Consider the following 12,636-nt stretch of genomic DNA (forward strand, 5'->3'; position numbering starts at 1 on the left):
TTAAACTTGTGTTAGTCCCTTCACTCAGGGAAGGAAAAGTCAAAATCAGCGTTGCGCAAATGTTTCCACTTATGAATTGACTCTTCTGTGTCAAGTTCCAGCCCTGCTTGGGCCCTGCTGCTCCAGTAGGCACCTGAATTTCTCACAAGGTGATAAACCAACTGAGATATGGCCCCCCCACCTTGACCTAAGTGTTTACAGAACTGGCATCTAAATTACATGTAAAAACAAATTTAATTTTGATATGACGTGCTAGATTCTGGTGCCTAGAACTATTTTCTTGTTTGTTCTCAAAATGGCAGCCATTTGTTTTCATTGTTACATTGCAATAATAAATGGTCCTTTGAATGTCCTTTGCCTCCTGTATCGAGTTGCTGTGACCTTATATGCCCCATCATCTAGCTGATGCAATTAACTGCATTTTTAAAAAAAATTCCTGCTTCATGTTGAGCTGATTGCCAGCTATTTCTCAGGGCAATTTGTTGTCTATTAAAAGGGAATTTTTGTCCTTCAGCGGTCTGTCCAGAAATCCTCAAATTAGCTGATTTTGCTCTGTCTGTGAGGGCAGTTTGCAGTAGCACAAGTACATGATAATTTCCTTGGTTTGCAGCCCTGCCATTCAAACACTGAAATGGTTCAACATGCCTACAAGCACTCGCCCTGCTAAGTCTTCAGGTATCAGTCGCTTGGGAAATGGCTCTTTTTTTCTTTTTCTTTTTTTTTTTTTTAAGTCTAGTTCTTTCTTCTCTGGGTAGTTCTAACCAGCAGGGTAACATTTAAGTGCAAAACTTTTTGGCTACTTTGAGTCTAATTACATATATGAAAGGTCAGCCAAGTAGTCCTTGAGAAACAAATTAATGCCAGAACACTTGGGAATAGAGCTGAGCTTGCCTTCCTGTTCCGATTGCAGTGTGGTTGGATGCTTTGCTCTGGAGTCAGTGCCTGGGTGTCCTCCCAGCTGCTGTCCTGAGAGCGCTGGGTCGTCACGCTGGTCGTCACGCCTGCTCCCACAGCTCTGCCCCGCTCCTCTCCTCCCCTCCCCTTCTGGCTGCGGTGTGTAGGACTTGTACCCCACAGTCACAGACTCCCTTTTAAGGATCTCTCGTGCACGAATTTAAAAGCAAGGAAGGGGCACGAACTCTCTTTGGGAGCAGAGCTGACCATTTCCTCACATAGGCAGTCAGGCTTCTTGTTTTCTAAAACAACTCTTTGACTGTAACAGATGAAAATAAGGAGGCCCATCTGCTCTTCTCCTGCTGAGAAGTTGAAATCAATCTTTAGAGAGGTGCACAGTTCTAATTATAATGTGAGGCCACAAAAAATGCAGTTAACGCCATACTGAACTGCATGATAGCTACCTCTTACAATTCAGCTCGCTCTTTTCTGGAGCCCGGGCCAGGAGCTGGTTGCCTCTTCCTGTAAGATGAACCTTCCCTCTTTCCAGTTGCTCTGGAGTTGGTTGTTTAAACTTATGCTGTAAGAGTCAAAACCATGTAACTTATTGCATGTGTCTGGGACATAACAACAAAAAAAATTAGTTGAAAAATTTAAAATGAAAAAAAAATAATTGTTGTTACATTTTAAAAGCGACAAGCTTAATTTTCGGGACTTGAACCATGTGCTTGGAGCTTCTGCGGTTGGCAATATTAATGATGTGACCTCCTGACTTAAAGAGTGATATTTAAAGATTGCCTGGGTCTCATGCTTTCCCTCTACTCCATAGTTAATTTTACCTCGAGGGCAAAGTCCTGCAGCTCTCCCTCATTAGAGCTGCAGGATTGCAGAGGGCAGAGCTGTGGAGTGTCGAGCAATTTGTGGTCCTCGGAGCTCTGCTGCATGAGACCTTTTGGCATTACTGCATTCAGCAGCGTAAATCTGTTCAGCCTATTTAATATCAGTGCCTTGGAACCTGGGTCTCTTTCTTCTTGACCCCACACCTGGAAGCTGTTCTCTTTTTCTAGCAGATGATGAACCACTTGCCTGTCAGCCAAGTGTGCCATGAGAGACTTTCTTAAATACTTGTTGTTTACCTGGGATATAGTAAGGTCCTTCCTGTCATTTCTTGCAGAAATGGGAATTTCTGAGCCAATCAGCTCTAACACCTGCTTCAAAACTACAGCTAGCACATGTTTTAAAAATGGCTCCATATGTATTTACACAATAGATTGTTTGTGTTAATTAGAGTTTATTCCACCACTGGTATGCATGCATAACTCCCATTAATAGCAGCAGCAGCTATGTATTCTCATAAGGAGAACAGTGCTTCTAATTACAACTCCAGTGCTTCTAATTACAACTCCAGGTTTTTAAGATATCTTTGTATGGCTTTTATTGCAAAGACGAAGTGCTGTATGTTTGGCTGGTAGCTATTCTGATAGAAAACAATTTTATTTTTTTTCCCCCCCGGTTTCCCCGTTATTTTTATTGCGGTAACATGAGCCAGTCCCATCCAGGAGCAGCGCCTGTGCAGGGCAGGGAGCCCTGCTGTAGGGAGCTTGCCTTTCAAGCAGAAGGAACATCAAATGTTTGCTGAGAGAAACGACTATACTACCTAACAAAAATACTAGTCTGGCCGGAGAACAGCCACTTTTATCAGTATAAAGCCTACCTGAGTGGTCAGTCCTGGGGACAGAGCTCGGTCTGTATTTCCAGTGCCCCCCAGAGGCATGGAGCTCTGTTACCTCGTCCCAGTGTAGCCCGTCTCCTTCTCCAGAGCCCGGGACAGCGGGGCCTGGGCAAGGCTCTGGTTTGCAGAGTGGCCAAGAGGCAGCAGAACTGCGTGGCAGGGAAGAGACATGCTAAGGGACCGCACAACCCTGTCACATAGCCCAAAATTTGAGACTCGTCAGGAGTGCACATTAGCGTCTGACTCTTTATGCACGTGAATTCATGTGAATTGACTTTGCAGTCTCCCAGCTGCCCAGTTGGGCAGTTGTTTTCGGGATTTCAGGTTTTACAGAAGCTAAAAAGTTTGCAGAATTCCTATTAAAACTTTAACGTACGTGTTCAGCAGGATGCAATGGGAGTATGACATTTCTTTTGGGATTTGAAGAAAAGATACTGAACCTTTTTTTTTTATTGTGCCAAGTTTAAAAAAATTAAAAAAAGGGAGAAAAAAGTCTCTTGAACTGAGGATGTTCCAAATATAGGGTGTTGTTTTTTTTTTTTCCATCTGATGAAAACTGGAAACAGGCTTATAAAGAAAATACTGATAAGAGTCCTAGCTAAGGAAGCAATGGCAAGCACTGCTCTAAAGCATGTGAACAAACAGCCCCTCTCAAATGGGTGTCTGAATTCCAATGGATTCTAATTATCTGCTAAGACAGATAGGTACAAAAACCTACTGATATAAAGAAAATCTGGACTAAAAAATATATACGCTGTAATTTCAGGAAGTTTTAGCTTCTGCTGGTGGCAGGTACTGAGTAAAAGATAAGGTAGAAAATAATGAGCTTTTGGTATTTGTATCTGAAGTTTAGGAGAGACATATTGTGAGTGAACAAAAGATGCACCATAAAACAAACACTGCACCGAAATAATTCTCGCTGGAAACGTAAAAAGCTGCAGGGCGCTAAAGAAGATGCAGTGTCTTCCAGGCGAGAGCACTGTTCAACAACAGAGTTTTAGAGACGTTGCTATTAGTTAGATGCAATATTTTTGGTTTTTAACATACATTTTAATTAGTTTGGTATAAAATTTAACCTCCTATTCCAATCTTCAGTCTTTTGAGAAAGAGTCTTCATGGTAGTTTATCTTCATCGTGCATATTGTCTGCTAATTCCTACAGATTTCCACCAACAAAAATAGGCTTCTCTCCTTTTTCATTCACAATTCAATTAGTGACAGAAGCAGTAAAAGTTTGGAAGCTTAACATTTTCTCCTTTATCAGCATAACTACAAGAAATTTTAAGTTATAGGTTTGTGTGATGAATTTTATGCAATAAGTGCAAATCAGGGTCTCAGAGAGCCTCCCCTCTGCTGAACTCAGCATGAAGCCTGCTCCCTCCTCCTCCCCTTCCCTGGTGTTTGTTCTCCAGGCTGTGAGATCCCCCAGGATACTCAACCTGTGCAAAGTGCTCCGGTTGTCTGTCCTCTCTCTGGACAGAGAGCGGCACTGGGCACATAGTGTGTCCCAGGCCACCTGAGGCGCCCGCAGGAGATTCTCAGTTACACGCGCACTCCCAATGAAGGTGCTGTCAGGGCTGGGATCCGCCAGTATTTACCATACGCTGTAATTAGAATCACAATGAAGAAGTACGCAGCTATGTCATTACCGAGTGAGCTGCCAGTCTTCATCCCAGCATGTGTGGTTAGTGCGTCACGTACTGTCAGTGGGCACTCAGTCCATCTCCGCCCTTGGGAGCGCTTCTTGTTGCGGTGCTCCTGTCTGCTCTCCTCTGCTGGCGGTGGAGCCGGAGCTGGTCTCGGCAGGGACCAGCTGGGGATCTGCTGGGGGAAGGAGCAGCTTCCTCAGCTGCTGTCTCACCTGCGGTTGACTGGCTGCCGGAGGGAGTTTGAGCTCAGCAGCAGGGCAGGGAGGTGCTCATCACTCGATACCAGCCGGGGGGCAGCTCACCTGGCTGCTCCGTACCGATGCTCCCGACAGCCAGCAGCTGCCTGCGTGCTCCAGCGCTGCTGTCCCCTCTTTCACCCCACTGCTGCCTTACTTGGCTGCTTTTTAAGCAAATACGTGAGTTCCTTATGCCAGGATGCAAAGCTCTTCAAGGCATTCATTTGGTCCGGAGGCTGTACTAAGCTGTCCGTGTAGACGTTCATTAGTCAAGTACAGATCTTTGTGTAAAAGATCACAGTAGCTTATTTGACGCTATTACTTATGTGCGGGTTAGATCAAAACCTGACTGCCAAAAGTTGAAAGCCAATGTAAAGACAGAGATACGCTGTTTTATTGCATCATTAAAAAAATCTAGATTGTACTCTAGCAGGGACTATAGGCTGGAGACTGACAGACAAGAATAAAATAGCTGGGAATAAATTTTATGTAGCTATTTTCTTTCTCCCTCAAATGTGAATGCTTATGCAAAACACATTGCTGTAGATTCACTGACAATAAAGAGGGAATCATTATACGAGTAGTGAATTCTCAGGGGAACACTTTAGCCAAAACACACTCTGCAATAATTTCCCACATCTTAGTTGAATAAATTAATTTATGAATTTTCCATGAATATGTTCAACCATTTCTCCCCTCATATATTTTATTGATCTCCATATACATTTAGCAACAAATAACAGAGCTGCTTTTCCATTTGCAGTAAAATAGTTTAGAGATGTTTATATGGGCCTTGGGGTTCATAGTAAACAAATGCACTTCACACACCAGGGAGGCAGCAGAGAAACGTGAAGCTTGTCAGGACCCGGGGAGCTCTACCAGGAGGGCAGAGAGTTGAGACATATCGAGTTGTAACACCAGTGAGATGGGTTCCCTTGAAATCAGAGGGACCGGCGCCAAACTGTGGGACTGCTCCTGCTGAGTCCTGTGTAGAACCACAGGACTCTACAAAGATCTTCAGAGATCTTCATGGCTTGTGTCTGCAGAGCTTATAATATCCCTTTGGTGTTAGAGAGGATAGGTTGTATCATTCCCTCAGTGAATCTTTGTTGTTTACCGTGTATCTATTTTTTTTTAAGGTGAGAAAGAGGTGAGGATGGCAAAAGGAAAAGAGGGTATTTGTTTTTTCTACACAAGAAGAGAAATGCAGCCTCTGTGGTTTAGGGGAAGCCAACAGCCTCCTCCTAGACAATAGATACAGTGGCAGAGTAGTCCAAAAACTTCTTTATTGCTCCACAAGAGATCTTCTGTGGCCACTCTGCTTCTGAATATCAGATAATTTGGCTTTGGCAATGTCATTAAATCCAAAATTGGATTATTATAGTGAGTAAGCACACCATCACATGGAAAGTATGATATCTCTGTGTTTTTCTATAGCGAAAGGAAAAACAGTTACATACAGTGATTAGGTGTTGAAAAGTAATCAGTATCCTAATTTAATATTTCAAATGATGGAGTTCTTTCATCTTCCTCCCCCAACACCAACCTGCCACCCCAGTTCTTTATGTACACAAACTAACATCGTAGGGGGGGAATATAAATCACTTTTTTGCCTCAGTCTTCACCAGCAGGTGCTCTAGCCACACCACCCAAGTCACAGAGGGCAAAAGCAGGGACTGGGAGAATTAGGAACCACCCATTGTGGGTGAAGATCAGGTTTGAAACCGTCTGAGGAACCTGAAGGTGGACAAGTCCATGGGGCCTGATGAGATACATCTGCAGGTCCCGAGGGAACTGGCGGATGAAGTTGCTAAGCCACTATCCATCATATTTGGGAAGTCATGGCAGTCTGGTGAAGTTCCCGCTGACTGGAAAAAGGGAAACATAACCCCCATTTTTAAAAAGGGAAAAAGGGAAGACCCGGGGAACTACAGGCCAGTTAGTCTCATCTCTGTGCCTGGCAAGATCATGGAGCAGATCCTCCTGGAATCTCTGCTAAGACACATGGAAAATAAGGAGGTGATTGGTGACAGCCAGCATGGCTTCACTGAAGACAAATCGTGCCTGAAAAATCTGGTGGCCTTCTACAGTGGGGTTACAGCATTGTTAGATACAGGAAGAGCAACTGACATCATCTACCTGGACTTTTGCAAAGCATTTGACACTGTCTCACGTGACATCCTTGTCTTTAAATTGGAGAGACATGGATTTGACAGATGGACCACTCAGTAGATAAGGAATTGGCTTAGGTTGGCAAGGCCAGGTTGGATGGGGCTTTGAGCAACCTGGTCTAATGGGAGGTGTCCCTGCCCAGGGCAGGGGGTTGGAACTAGATGATCTTTAAGGTCCCTTCCAACCCAAACCATTCTATGATAACGTGGTTAATCGTAGGTGTAAACTATTCAGATGTGACTGCACCATTGTGATCTTCACAGAATCACAGAATCGTAGCGTTGGCAGGGACCTCTGGAGATCATCTACTCCAACCCCCTGCCGGAGCAGGGTCACCCAGAGCAGGTGGCACAGGAACGCGTCCAGGCAGGATTTGAATGTCTCCAGAGACGGAGACTCCCCCACCTCTCTGGGCAGCCTGTGCCAGGGCTCTGCCACCCTCAGGGTAAAGAGGTTCCTCCTCGTGTTTAGGTGGAACTTCCTATGCTCAAGTTTGTGCCCGTTACTTCTTCATCCTGTCCCCGGGCACCACTGAAAAGAGCCTGGCCACATCCTTCTGACAAGGAGTTTAGCTCCTCTTCTTGCCCTGCACATTAAGATCATAGAGACAGCCCATTTTTAAGCAGTTTCTTTTTTTTGCTTTATTTTGAGCTTTTTGGTTGTCATTTTTATCAATTGTAAGGAAAGCTAAGGAAAAACTTGCCTTGCTGTTTCCAAGTGTAAAGCTCTTTCTTTCTTAACTGCACATAATAACGGTCTTGAAAATAGGTCTTATCATCTTAAAGGTGGCATTTGAAGTATAATTGCTAATGCTTAGATGTATAATTTACATTTATTATGCATAATAAAATATGTAACTAATTGATGTTTTGTAAGGGATTAAATTATCAACTCCAGCTGTAGGAAGAAGATTTCTGCCTGTGTTCTCAATAACATATTGACTATCAGAATATGGTGCAGAAAGAGTTGTTGCCTTCAGGACTGTGCCCTCAGAGAGTGTTCTCCTTTCTCCTGTTCTCCTCTCCTTCTGATGTGCTTTCTGTTGGGTTTGTCTTCTGTACAAAGTGTAGTTACACAGCCGGCAGATGAAAAATAAGTACTTGTACTCCCTTCAGTCTTGCAAGAAATTCGTGTAAAGTGCAAGCTAAGCTTGCACATGTTTGTGTGTGGCCGTGCATTTCCTAAATCAGAAGGGCAGAACATCACACAGAGCACACAGCCACCACAGTGCACTGAAGTCCAGAAGGGCCGGAAGATAATGTCAACAGAATAGGATGCAGGCACTGGGTAATAGTCTCCTGCTGCTAGATTAAAGCCTGGGCAAAGATGAACCCTTTCAACAAAAACAAACAGAGGCAAAGCCAAGATATTTGCAGTACTTTCAAAGCAGGAGGTGTTTATCTTGTAACAACATCCTGTTCTGTTCTCTTGGCTTCCACTGCACCAAAATAACAGAAGATGATGCTGTGATTTTCATCAGTGGCTGTTGCTACACGCGCTCCAGTTGCCCACTGCATCTTCATTGGGTAACACCGTGGTCTTACGCTGTGTGTCCTTCGGCCTTCAGAAAAGCTGCAAGTTTCAAAACACATTGTGTCTCGCACTGTGTAAGCATGCTGGCCTACTTTTAAATGAGAAAGAATTAATCTATAATAAAACTCAGACTTACCAAAGGGATTTTACAGCCCAACGTTTCCAGTTTCCCCTGGTGGGAGGCAGTCTCTGCAGGGAGGAGTGCCAGCCTCAGCACTGCAGGCAAAACTCTCCCTTGCATTAAAAGCCCTCAGATCGGTGCTTGAAGAAGGTAAAAAAAAATGGGATTGAATTCAGTTCATTAGGTTTCAAGCCAAAGAGAACGCCTTGCACATTTTTGTTCCTGCTTCTGTGTGCTATTTTCTTTTACTCCCACTTTATTAGTACATTAGTCCAAGCTCCAGCACCCGTGCTGCCGGGCCCAGTCTGGGGAAAATATCCTTGGGGCAGTAACTGCAGAGAGAGCAACTACGCAGACACGAGGCTCTTAGACAAAAGTCGGCACTAAAATATATATAATGCAAACAGCAAAGGGTATGAATAGTCAGTATGTTATAAATCAGGGCATTTTAACTAGCACACGTTTGCAATAGTGATTCTCCTGAGTTGTCTCATTTGTCAAATACTGCACATGTCCTGCTGTCCTTAAATGGTTCGAATGTGGTGGCTGTCGAGAGGTGCTGTAAATCCCATCTGCTGAGGTTTTAGGGAAGGGAAAGGAACGAGTAACGATATGCAGATATAGGGAACTATACTGTACTGCTCATAGCTTAATCCTCACTCTTCAGTTTTAATATTTTGTTGTACCTCTGGAGTTAATGGCATGATGGATGGCTATTTTTAGGGATGATGCTGTTAACTGTTAAGGCAATTTATAGTTATTGGTAGGAGTAATTTAAAATTTCCTCCTTGTTGAGGAAAGCTGACATGTTGAAGGACCAGTCTCATCAGCTGATGAGCTGATTTCTTTCAGTTCTCGCTGTTGTGAGGTTTGATATCTTTTCATGGATACTGGTCAGACTAAGCCCATTGCTTGCAGTGGAAATTGAGAGCCCCCAGCTCCTCAAAAGACCAAACTAATACATCGGTAATGGTAACAGATGGCATGATTTCACACCCGAAATGTGGTCATGTAGCATGGGAAACACATGGGATTCTGGAGGGTTTGTGTTTTCTTCCCAGCTTTGCTTCTTACCAGGTGACCTAGAAGAAATTGTTTCAACTCTCTATGCTGCAGATTCCATATGTTTAAGCAGCGAATAATAACAATAACATTTAGAAGTGCCGTGCAAAACTCTGCATAGGAAGTAGCTATTATTGTTGTTATCTGTAATAATAAAAACAATGGCATTTTCAATAGAGACTGAAGTTCTGCAATCTGTCCAATGCCATTACTGCTAAATGCAATTTCTCATTTAATCCACAGCTGCTGCTTTTATATCTTGTCCTAATTCAAAACATATTCTTGCCTCTTTTATGATTCCAGTGCAAGTTGGAGTTTCATGCGTGTACTTCTGGCAAAACCATCACAGCTCGATGCGAAGGGCCCTGCCCCTGCCTTCCGGGACCTGAAACTTCAAAACACAAGACGGAGAAGACTGGTGAGTTGAGCTGTTAATGGAATTATAGCAGATTAATTGGTTCCTGTTCTCAGGAAACTCCACGTTCTCAGAAAACTTCGAGAAAGACATTTCTTAACTAGATTTTATATGTAACACTTTTTGAGAAAAAGCTAAGGTACAATGAATCCTTTTCTAAACATGTAGTGATTTCCAACACCTTAACTACTGCAAAACTAACACCCACTTGATAGAGTCTCATAGGAAAACTGAGTTCTGGGCAATGATTCTTATTTTTGAGGGAAAATCTTTTGAATGAAGATATTGAATCATCATAAAAGAAGATAGAAAAGAAGAAAATACTACTTGGTGGTTCATTAAAAAAAAATAAGTAGCCTGTGTGTTAACAAAAAAGTCATTTAAAGTCACACATATGTATTACATGGGATCTGAATTATCATTTTTGTTTTTATTGGTATTAATGGTATAATTACAAGTCAAACAAATATATATACATATCTGTATTTACATATGAAATTGTTTCAACACCAAACTCGTAGCAAATGATGTTATATAAAACTGAAGGTTGGCATCTCAGCACAAATGGCCATTTTCCCCGCCACCTCTCCGGTGAGTTCTCTGTTTGGGTCTGTAAGCCTGGTGCGCCAATGCACTCCCCCGGCTCTTTTCCACAGCAGTAGGCACAAGCTGTCTTGGCCTGACCTCACCCAAAGGGAATTCCTTCTTGCAAAAGAGAGTAAAAGCCAAAGTCCAGCAGCAGGGCAAGTGCCGCAGCCAGGCGCTGTCTAAGAGTTTCCACCCTGTTATGGGGAAAGCCCTTTGGAAGGGAAAAGAGTTGTTGCTTGTGGTTTCTTGGAACGAGAGTAAGGAGATGTGTGTGCTGGCGTGAGCATCTGTGGCAAAGCGAATATGAGCCTATTTGTAAGTACAGCGTTGGCTCCCCTCTCTTCGGAGGAGTGCTGAGGGGGTGAGCTCGCTCGCCGCTGCTGGGCTCACAAAGCCAACGGGGTGATTCGGTCACGTTAAGTAGTGAAATGTGTTTATTTGCCTTGTGCACCACACGGAGTATAAAAAATGTGAGGCTTTAACAATGGTCTGTTTGACCCAAAAATATTTGAGAACCTCTCTTCGCTCTTCCTCCTCCCCACTGTGGACACATTCTGACAGTAGCAGGCACAGAAACAGGGGGAAAAAATTTAAAGAACAGGTCCTCTGGTTTGTCCAGGCCCCGATGAGCCTGCTGGTGGTGCTCTGCTGCTGCATCCTCTAGCACAGCACCAGCTTTCACATTAGGCCTCCATCTGCTTTCTAGAACAAGAAGGGATTCTCCAGCCTAGGTTTTGAAAATTCACATTTATTCCATTTTTTGCAAATCACGGACGTTTTTCTGTATTGCTAGCAAACTTAAATGAAGTATTTTAGATGGCAAGTTTCTGAAATCAACATATAACTGTAATACTGCTTTATGAGGCTTGAATCTTTTGGTTATAGTATACCCACTGATAAATTGCTGTATTCATATTTTCTATTTCTTGTAGGCAGGCACAAACATATACTTTCCTTCTCATAAGCTGCTCCCTATATGCCCTCTTTGTTGCCCTTATCAGAAAGAGTATCAGATTAATAAATCTTCAGTGACACTTTAAGCTTAAAATTTCATTCACACAGGAGAAAAAAGATTCTAATAACACTTATCTTGATAAAAGCAATTTGACAGGGTATATGTATTCTGAAGCCCAGGCTTTTGTTTTTCTTGACTCAAAACTTAAACTCCAGCCAACAAAGCATTAATTTAATGGATTGGGAGATCTGCAGAGCAACTTTCCTAAAGGCTTCTTCAAGAGGCCAAACTTGAGCTCACAGTACTCCTGCCATTGCCCCCGGGGACAAGGATATTAAATGCCTCAATTCTGCCGTCTTCATTGTGGCAGGAAGAGAGTGCTGTGCCCCCTTGGAGGGGCGCAGTCACCTGGGAAATAAGGGATACCATTGCCAGGTCCGTATGGAAACATCCAAAACGCTGAAGACAGTAGTGTGTCATCTCCTGCATCAAGTGTATGCAAAGAAACTGCTCCTGAGCCTGGTTATAGCGTAATAAGCAGGAGAGATTGTGTATATATGCATATATATGTATTATCTATACATATATCATATATATGTATAATACCCCTTTAGGTATTCCTGTACCTAAAGGGGGTCTACAGAAAAGATGGGGAGGGACTCTTTATCAGGGAGGGGTGCAATAGGATGAGGGGTAACAGTTTTAAACTGAAAGAGGGGAGATTTAGATTAGAGATTAGGAAGAAATTTTCTACTGTGAGGGTGGTGAAGCACTGGAACAGGTTGCCCAGAGAAGCTGTGGCTGCCCCATCCCTGGAGGGGTTCAAGGCCAGGTTGGACGGGGCTTGGAGCAACCTGGTGTGGTGGGAGGTGTCCCTGCCCAGGGCAGGGGGTGGCACTGGATGGTCTTTAAGGTCCCTTCTAACTGGAACCATTCTATGATTCTATGATATGTATATGCAAAAAAAATAATAGCAGCATAGTATTTTGTTTTATCACTGTTTCTTTCTGGGGTTAGGTGCTGAAATTGCCCACAAAAGGATTTGGTATTTAGAAGCAAATAATCAATAGCAAAGGAGCTTTCTAACTTGCTTTATCTTTAACTTCCTTCTGGATCTTTGAATGTGGCAATAACATCCCAGTTGAAGGCTTCCTTGACCTTACCCTCCTCAGTCTCTTTTCTTCAGACATTGTCTCTTCAGTTGGCCCGCTGCCTGTAATGGAGTCTCACGCTGAATATTTTGGAGTTTGTTAGTCTTCTAATGAAGAACTCCCAGGAGT

At 43.3% G+C, this 12,636-nt stretch overlaps 1 protein-coding gene across 1 annotated transcript in view; it reads left to right on the plus strand.

Annotated features, from left to right (window-relative positions):
• SPOCK1 (SPARC (osteonectin), cwcv and kazal like domains proteoglycan 1) overlaps window positions 1-12,636 on the plus strand; it is a 311,679-nt gene that overhangs the window by 237,665 nt on the left and 61,378 nt on the right. Inside the window, exon 6 of the mRNA XM_063349571.1 lies at window positions 9,702-9,816. Within this exon, the coding sequence (XP_063205641.1) occupies window positions 9,702-9,816 (115 nt within the window). The remainder of the gene's footprint in view (window positions 1-9,701; window positions 9,817-12,636) is intronic.

Source organism: Chroicocephalus ridibundus, chromosome 11 (assembly GCF_963924245.1).
Source record: "Chroicocephalus ridibundus chromosome 11, bChrRid1.1, whole genome shotgun sequence".
Taxonomy (NCBI): domain Eukaryota; kingdom Metazoa; phylum Chordata; class Aves; order Charadriiformes; family Laridae; genus Chroicocephalus; species Chroicocephalus ridibundus.